General features: G+C 41.1%; 1 protein-coding gene across 2 annotated transcripts; it reads left to right on the top strand.

Moving 5' to 3' along the window:
* Nucleotides 1-2,667: 2,667 nt before the first annotated feature.
* LOC100282156 (uncharacterized) lies at nt 2,668-8,267 on the top strand. 2 transcript variants are annotated; one of them, NM_001155068.2, is made up of 6 exons: nt 2,668-3,011; nt 3,146-3,562; nt 3,748-3,840; nt 4,017-4,139; nt 7,590-7,657; nt 7,986-8,266. In NM_001155068.2, the coding sequence occupies exons 1-6, from the start codon at nt 2,745-2,747 to the stop codon at nt 8,104-8,106; spliced, it is 1,089 nt and encodes a 362-aa protein (NP_001148540.2). In that variant the 5' UTR covers nt 2,668-2,744; the 3' UTR covers nt 8,107-8,266. The 2 variants fall into 2 exon arrangements, with proteins under 2 accessions (NP_001148540.2, XP_008651443.1); XM_008653221.4 differs by having other exon boundaries at nt 2,671-3,011; nt 4,063-4,139; nt 7,986-8,267.
* Nucleotides 8,268-9,128: the final 861 nt, after the last annotated feature.

Below are 9,128 nucleotides of genomic sequence, written 5' to 3'. Positions count from 1 at the left end.
CCGCATCACCACCAATTTCTAAAATTTTAATTTTTCAAAAGACATTTTCAAATTGGTATCTTACGTGTGATATAATTTCAAATTGGTATGACCTCTTCAAAATTAATATCAAAACCCTCTTGAACACTAAGAGGAGGATTTCATTAAGGGGGAGTTTTGTTTAGTCAAAGGAAAAGCATTTGAAACAGGGGGAGAAAATTTCAAATCTTAAAGATGCTTTGCAAAATCTTATTCATTTACCTTTGACTATTTGCAAAAGAACTTTGAAAAGGATTTACAAAAGAATTTGCAAAAACAAAACATGTGGTGCAAGCGTGGTCCAAAATGCTAAAAATGAAAGAAACAATCCATGCATATCTTATAAGTATTTATATTGGCTCAATTCCAAGCAACCTTTGCACTTATATTATGCAAGCTAGTTCAATTATGTACTTCTAAACTTGCTTTGGTTTGTGTTGGCATCAATCACCAAAAAGGGGGAGATTGAAAGGGAATTAGGCTTACACCTATTTTCCTAATTAATTTTGGTGGTTGAATTGCCCAACACAAATAATTGGACTAACTAGTTTGCTCTAGTGTATAAGTTATACAGGTGCCAAAGTTCACACTTAGCCAATGAAAAGACCAAGTATGGGGTTCAACAAAGAGAGCAAGGGATAAACGAAGGCACCTCTGGTCTAGGGCACCGGACTGTCCGGTGTACACCGGACAGTGTCCGGTGCACCAGAGGACTCCAACTCAAACTCGCCACCTTCGGGAGTTTCCAAAGGCGCTCCGCTATAATTCACCGGACTGTCCGGTGTACACCGGACAGTGTCCGGTGTTCCAAGGAAGAGCAGCCTCAGGAACTCGCCAGCTTCGGGTAACTGCGGGGAAACGGCTACTTCGCGCCAACGGTCACCTACAACAGCAATTAATGCGCGCCAGAGCGCGCAGAAGTCAGGCACGCGCGTAGTGGCGCACCGGACACTCTACAGTATATGTCCGGTGCGCCACCGGACATCCAGGCGGGCCCAGAAGACAGTGCTCCAACGGTCGAATCCCAACGGGTTTGGTGACGTGGCTGGCGCACCGGACATGTTCGGTGTGCACCGGACTGTCCGGTGCACCATACGACAGTCAGCCCCACCAAACGGCTAGTTTGATGGTTGGGGCTATAAATACCCCCAACCACCCACCATTCATAGCATCAAGTTTTCACACTTCCACCCACTTACAAGAGCTAGGCATTCAATTCTAGACACACTCAAGAGATCAAATCCTCTCCCAAATTCCACACAACGCCCTAGTGCTTAGAGAGAGAAGATTTGCTTGTGTTCTTTCGAGCTCTTGCGCTTGGATTGCTTTCTTCTTTCTTTGATTCTTCATTGCGATCAACTCACTTGTAATTGAGGCAAGAGACACCAATCTTGTGGTGGTCCTTATAGGAACTTTGTGTTCCAAGTGATTGAGAAGAGAAAGCTCACTCGGTCCGAGGGACCGTTTGAGAGAGGGAAGGGGTTGAAAAAGACCTGGCCTTTGTGGCCTCCTCAACGGGGAGTAGGTTTGCAAGAACCGAACCTCGGTAAAACAAATCCTTGTGTCTCACCGCTTTACTCGCTTGCGATTTGTTTTTACGCCCTCTCGCGGACTCGTTTATATTTCTAACGCTAACCCGGCTTGTAGTTGTGATTATTTTTGAGAATTTCAGTTTCGCCCTATTCACCCCCCTCTAGGCGACTATCACCCTTGATCATCTTTATAGCTCATATGTATAGGTTTGAGGGTAAGATTGTAATTTTTATAAAGTTGTATCTCTCGACTATAAATAGAAGAACAATGTCATACATGAGATGCACCTTTTTTTACTAGAGTGAACTAATTTGCTCCGCATACGAGCTATTTTCTCTTGATACCTTCATGCAATTTCTTGTAAAAGTTGAAGGTATAAAAAACGAGTGACCAACAGCCGAAACTCGACGCTAAAACTCATATTAATTCTAGACAATATGTAATCTAAATTAATGTCCAAAATAAGGGTTGTTTGGTTCCCTGACTAAAGTTTAGTCCGTATCATATTTGATGTTTGAATGTCAATTATGAGTATTCAATATAGTGTAATTATAAAAATATTTGAATAGACAGAGACTCAATGATGAGACAAATTTATTAAACCTATTCAGTGCATGATTTACCCATGGCAACTTCAGTAGAAATTACTCACCGTTGTCACTCCTTACAAAAAGACGTTTCATCTATTTTCTGCCACGTAACATAGGACTAAAATCAATAATTATTATGTTAATAAGCCAAACAATTTCACTTAGATTATTTATTCTAGATTATATAATTCATTGTATTAGCTTTACCGAGCGTAAAATATTAGACACTCGGCAAAAAACGCGATTCCGGTAGTTTATTTAATCTGATATATAATCGAGACTATGTAGAACATTCTCTAAATATATAAAATCAAGGCTAAAGATATCCACTGTACTAGCCTGCAGTCTAATCGACACTAGAGCTCGTATTAATTCTAGACCTACTCTAATCGAAATTAAATTCCAAAACAAATCGGTTGGCTACCGGTGATAGACCATCGATAGATGTTGAGAACCCAGAATATAACATTAATTGATAAGAATAATTTCTTACATAAAGAGGTGACCGGTAGGACTGCAGGAGATGGCAACTGCCTGCGCTCATGACTGAATATAAGAGAGAAGTGAACCAAAGCTTAGCTAGAAAGGTGGTCATCTTGCAGGATGGTGAACCTCGTACACGTAGCCAAGAAACAGCTGGTGCAGCGCCTGGCGAAGATGGCCGGACTGCGGCAGCGCGCCGTCGACGTCGATGATGCCGGCACAGTCATCAGTATCTGGGTACCCAAGGACAAGCTACCGGCTGGCCCCACCGCTGAGGAGATGGAGACGGAGAGGAGGAAGAAGGAGACGAAGCGGAACGGCGGCAGGCTCTCCGTCGTGCTCCTGCACGGCTTCGCTGGTGATGGGATTCTGACGTGGGTGCTTCAGGTTGTGCTAGCCTTCGATCAATCTCTGTTTGCAGCAGCATCAGCTACATCAGTTACAACAATATACAAAGTGCTGGTTGTAATTGTAATTAATGAACGGGAACTGCACCACCACCACCACACCGCTAAAAGCAGGTTGTCGCACTGGCGAGACACTACGACGTGTACGTGCCGGACCTGCTCTTCTTCGGTGGCTCGGTGTCGCCGGCGGGCGCGGACCAGACTCCGGGTTTCCAGGCGGAGTGCGTGGCGTCCGCGCTGCGGAGGCTAGGGGTGGAGCGGTGCGTGGCGGTCGGGTTCAGCTACGGCGGCTTCGTGGCGTTCAAGATGGCCGAGGCGGACCCGGCTCTGGTCGTGTCCGTCGTCGCCACGGGGTCGCTGGTCTACATGACCCGCTCCACCAGCGAGGCCATGCTGCGGAGGCTCGGCGCGGCGTCGTTCGCCGAGTTCCTCCTGCCCAACGATGTCGCCGGGCTCAAGTCGCTCTTCGCCGCTGGCACCTATAGGAAATGGTGGCTGCCTGATCGCGTCCTCAGTGACTATATGAAGCTGGTACGTACACTACTACACTCCATACAGGAGAGTTGAAAAAAAGTAAGATCGAGCAACAATGCAACATATATAGCAGATGCTAGACTGCTAGACGGTTTTCCATTATAGATAATATATAAGAGGTAAATGTAGTAGCTAGCTAAATTAAATCAAGTTGAGATCATTTTGCGTGCGTTTATTTGCAGATGATCTTTAACCGCAAGGAAAGGACGCAGCTGCTGGAAGGCTTGGTGGTCAGCGATGAAGACGCAGCTGTTGTCGTCCGTTCTTATCGGCAGGTACACGACGTAAATACGTACGCCAGTCTCCGCTGTATGATACATGACATACATGCGGAGAATTTTCGATATTTGATTCTCAATAAATACGTGGCGTCTCTCTCCGCGTGTTTGGTAGACCGGGTGAATAGAGAAACTGCACCCGCAGAGTTATAAAGCAGTGTTTGTTTGGTTAGCTTCTCTATGCATCCCGGCTCTACTCATGCAAAGAAGCGACCGCAGCCAGGCTTCCGAGCGAAGCTCACGGCGAGCGTACGCGCCCAGCCAGGCTCAGCGCATGCAGCGGCACGTATACCGAGGTATGTTTTTAGTTAGATTTTTTGTTATATCTTCTAATTAAAAGATTTAATCACCGAACAAATTTTATATTTGTGTCCCTAACATTTTTTCGATCAAAACTAGACCATATATGTTATATAATATTTAAATATTTATTTGTGCATTCTTCACTAGTACATGTTTTGATACATACAACCAAACACTGTTTCAATACATCCAGATTCAATTGAGTCAAGTAACCAAACATTAAACCTTTGCATACACTCAACCAGGCTATATATAGCCTGACTGACTGATGCGAGCCAGGCGGACCAGTGAAACGAACCAATCACGTGGTCTATGTTTGGTGTCCAATTCGTATCTGACTCTGGACATGTGAATTGTTTTGATGGGAAATATTTCCCTTATTTTATCTCGTTCCCATTTTCCATATTCTCTTCTCACTACTCAGGTCACATGAAAAAAAAACAAAAATAAAGCAACATCTAAAACTAATAGTTAGCCGCTAAACTTAAGTCCTATTACAAACCTCTAAAATTAATTGTTAGCAGCTAAAATTAGTCGAGAGGTTAAACTAATAGACCAATTAATTATTAGTTATATCTCTTAAATAGCTATTAGTTGTTAGCTACTCAAACCCGACTAAAGCCAGCTTACAACTTATTAGCTGATTAATAATTAACTCTAGAGGTTTGGAACATGGCCTTAACTGTGAAGTTTAGAACAGATCAACCAATTGTTAGCTATATATCTCAAATAATTATTTGGTTCTATTCCAAATCTCTTAAACTAATTGTTAGTTATATCTTTCAAATAATTATTAGTTGTTAACTGCTCTAACTCAGCTAACAACTTAGCTAACTAGCCGGGGGCGAGCCCATGTGGAAGCAAGGGTATTCAATTGAATACTTATTTTTTGGCAAAAAAAATTATGTATATGTATACATACTATACTTATATACTGAAATATTATAATATATATATATATATATATATATAATAACACCATTTTACAACTATTTGGTCCAAACTTCACTTTTCGATGACTTTTTTTCATTTTCCTACTCTGCGACTAGGCATATCAATCACTCGGTTAGGATACGAGTATATGGTTTATAAATCCATAACTATGAGACAAAAAACTCATATATGTACCCATATATGTTTATAGGTATAGATCTGTATTTATATCAGATATCCATCGGGTAACAGATATGGATATTGTATATCCATACCTACAAAAAATTTGCCAATGGATATTTTATTATATTTATACCTGTGGATAACAAATTATATTATATCAGTGTCCGATGGATAATTATCCGTTACATATGGATAACAAATTTAGGTTGTTAAAAGAAATTGTGCCCACTAAAATTCCAAATACTCATACTCTAAATTCTGGACCCGCCCTTGTAACTATCAATTAACTCTAGAGGTTTACAAGAAGGATGACTTAGTTGTTAGCTACTTTAATCTAACTAAAACCTATCAATAATTTATATATGAGCTGACTAACAATTAGTTCTATATCGAAGTTGAACAGGTCTAACCCTACTCAGAATTCCTGCCCTCTAGGCTCCAGCCCGTGTCCGCCCGCGCTTGGTTGTACAAGCCACGGCCTTTTTTCTAGCCGCGACGACTCCCACGACTGGTCCAACCGGCGCGCGCAGTCAATGGACAACCTCCTATAGATCTCGCCCGGGCTCCACAGCTTTGGTCCTTTCGTCTTTTCTAGTAGCCTGACTAGTCATAACAGAATGTTGAAAATAGAAAAGGAGAGAAATTCATGAGATCAAAACAATTCATATACGCAGGATTAAATTTTCCAAGACGTGCGTATTGGATGTCAAATATAGGTCTGGACGAAATACTCGTGGCTCGATAACTCGCTCGGCTCGGCTTGTTAGTAGCTCGACTCGACTCGGCTCGTTTTAATTTTGTAGCGAGCCAAGCTAGCATTCTAGCTCTGTTCTCTAATGAGCCAGCTCGGGTTAGCTCGTGAGCTAGCTCGCGAGCCAAACGAGCTAAGCCACAACATAAGTTTGTCTAGTCGTTGGTGTCGTCTCATCTCTCATAGTCTTGTTTTATCGTAGTTATGTTCTGTAATATGAACATGTGTGCATGTGTCATGTGCTTAAATGTTTGCATTAGTGTTGTGCAATCAAATGTTACATGTTTCTGGAATGGATGATAAATTGCTTTATAATGATGTTTGTTGCTATCTTATTATATTAAGGGTTTATAAATCTATAAGTTAATACATATTTGGTTATTTAATTTAATATTAAAAGTTAGAAGCACTAGGACGATGATATAATAATAATACTACATAAGTTTTATGTTTATAGTGTTAAACACTTAAAATATGATTTTCGGTTATATATATATATATTTATGTGCATAGATCTTTGTATTTAGTTGTGTGGCTCGCGAGCCTAACGAGCCAAGCCGAGCCACCTGTTTAGCTCATTAGTATAACGAGCCGAGCCGAGCTGACTCGTTATAGTAACGAGCCGAGCTATAACGAGCCGAGCTGGCTTGATATCCACCCCTAGTCAAATATAGAGAAATACATGTACGTGTTTGTTCCGTTTGAAATGGACCGAGAGAGATTAAATATGATTAAATCCCCTTATATTCAAATTTAAATAGGAGAGGATTTAATCCTCTCAATACACCCCTAACCGAACAAACCCTACAGTGGATTAAGGCCATGTTCCAAACCTTTAAAATTAATAGTTAGCCGTTTAAATTATTTAGGAGGTTTAGAATGGATCACCTAATAAGAGCAACTCCAATAGTTATGTAAAATTTAGCTCTCTAAATCACAGATTTAAGAAATTGCTAAATGACTTTTGGAGTAAAAAAATGTGAGTTCTCTAATAGTTCTCTAAATATAGATTGTAATTTTGTTTTGTATTTATCCACATAAAAAATAAGTCACAAAAACTATATAATGCAGTCAACATTTTTGTTTAGGGAGTTGTTAAATGGTTGCCCAATGTAGAGATAAAATGAGGTTAGATGACAAGTTGTTAAATTTAGAAAGTTAATTTAGAGAACTGTTGGAGAATAGTTTTCATGTTAACTACCTAAATTATTGATTTAGAAAGTCTTTTAGAGAACTATTGGAGTTGCTCTAAACCAACCAATTATTAGTTATACCTCCCAAATTGTTATATTAGCTGTTAGCTGTTCCAACCTAACTAAAACCGACTAATGTATTAGCTGACTAATAATTAGTTCTAAATGTCGATATTTCCAGAACATGCATGTAGTGTTCAGATTTGGAAATCTCAGGTCGGCCATGTTATTAGTCTTACACTTCCGCGCTCAATTTTTACATGGTCTATCCAAGTTTCGTTATTAAGGAAGGATGAAAGTTGCATTCCAATTTTTTTTTTGTTAAATATACCTACATTTCAAACAGTGGCCTAGGTTCCTTACATTGCCCGTTCGAATTGCAGGAGATACTCTTGCTCTGGGGCGACAACGACAGCATCTTCAACATGGAGCTTGCGAGAAGCCTCAAAGAGTGAGTACTACGACATGTACACGCGTCAAATAATTGAAGAGATAGATAGTACTATAACTAAAGTTTGGTTATGTGGTTATGTGGACTAAAGTTTAGCCCGGGTCACATCAAGCGTTTGACTTTCAAATAGGAGTATGAAATATAGACTCAACCAACTGTACTAGATTCGTCTCACTTTTTAATCTTCGGCTGAGAAATTAGTTTTATAATCCGACTACATTTAATACCCCGAACGGAGGTTCAAACATTCGATGTGATAGAGGCTAAATTTTAGCAGGGGCAAACCAAACACCCCCTAATAGATGCGATGTGACGCATGTGTGCGCAGGCAGCTCGGCGAGAAGGCGACGCTGCGAAGCATAGCAAAGGCGGGCCACTTGGTGATGCTGGAGCGGCCGCGCGTCTTCAACGGCTGTCTCAGAGAGTTCCTGTTGCGGCAGTCACGCTGATGCATCACCACGACGACGGCCGCGGCGCGGCGTACGCCCAGGCCTGCTATCTAGCTAAGATCTAGTCAAGCTATAGCTAGACTTGTGTACATATGCTAATAATAAAGAACATTGTGCTAGTGTGTTGACCAGCTTCATGCATATATGATAATTATTATCGACACCGATTTGAGTCATAGGCCGGTAGAAACTAAACTAGATCGTTTAGAGGTCAAGTAGGCACTGGAGTCACTCACCGATAGAGTTTAGATGACCTAGAGCGATTAGAGGTCGGATTCATAGAACGGTCTAGGTGGGCTGTGGCACACCCTAAGATCTTGTTTACATATGAATTGGATGTGATTCAGAAAAATTAAAAAAATTGACTTATTTGAGATTTAAACTCACTTAATTTATATGAATCGATAGCTAACCCAACAACAAGCCCTAAGTCTCGTAGCGAGTCCACCAAAACCCGCCTCTAGTCCACGAAGACGAACGCCCGACACCCTAACAAGAGCTCGCGCTACCACTCTACTGCTTGCTCGCCGCTGCCCTAGCGCTCGCTATGGCCAGCACCGGCCCCGGCGGGGGTCGAGCAATGCCTCCGACCAGGGCCCCCAGATTAGTGGGGTCTCACCTCATATACTAAATATCAGTATATATATGTATATAGCATATATTATATAGGTTTGTCTGCTAGTTCTATAAAAATTTTAAAGGCCTAATTATAAATCAATAACACGACAACAACAAGCAAGGAGAATTAGGCATAGCCTATCAATCTTGATTTCTATATTCTAGTAGTACTTCATAGTCTCAGGCCCAGCCGCCTAGGCTCTTAGCGTGCGAGACAACTACATTTGTCGTTTCATCTCTATCTCTCGCACATTTATAGACAGACAAGCGATCGGCTGATCTGACAACACATTCCATCCATTTAATCGATGTTTGAAGTAACCTACTTCTGACTCATCTGGACACATATATGTCACATTGTTCAGTGAGATATTTGACTATATTTTAATTAACTTTTATTTAAT

Source organism: Zea mays, chromosome 7, assembly GCF_902167145.1.
Source record: "Zea mays cultivar B73 chromosome 7, Zm-B73-REFERENCE-NAM-5.0, whole genome shotgun sequence".
NCBI lineage: Eukaryota > Viridiplantae > Streptophyta > Magnoliopsida > Poales > Poaceae > Zea > Zea mays.
This window is presented reverse-complemented; position numbering and strand designations above follow the sequence as displayed.

What these genes read in the sequence shown, in the direction of transcription:
- LOC100282156 (NM_001155068.2), top strand. Translation starts at nt 2,745, where the DNA reads ATGGTGAACCTCGTACACGTAGCCAAGAAACAGCTGGTGCAGCGCCTG. An exon ending in TCGTCCGTTCTTATCGGCAG is followed by an intron (nt 3,841 to 4,016) that starts GTACACGACGTA and finishes TTGTTTGGTTAG; the next exon opens with CTTCTCTATGCATCCCGGCT. An exon ending in GCAGCGGCACGTATACCGAG is followed by an intron (nt 4,140 to 7,589) that starts GTATGTTTTTAG and finishes TTCGAATTGCAG; the next exon opens with GAGATACTCTTGCTCTGGGG.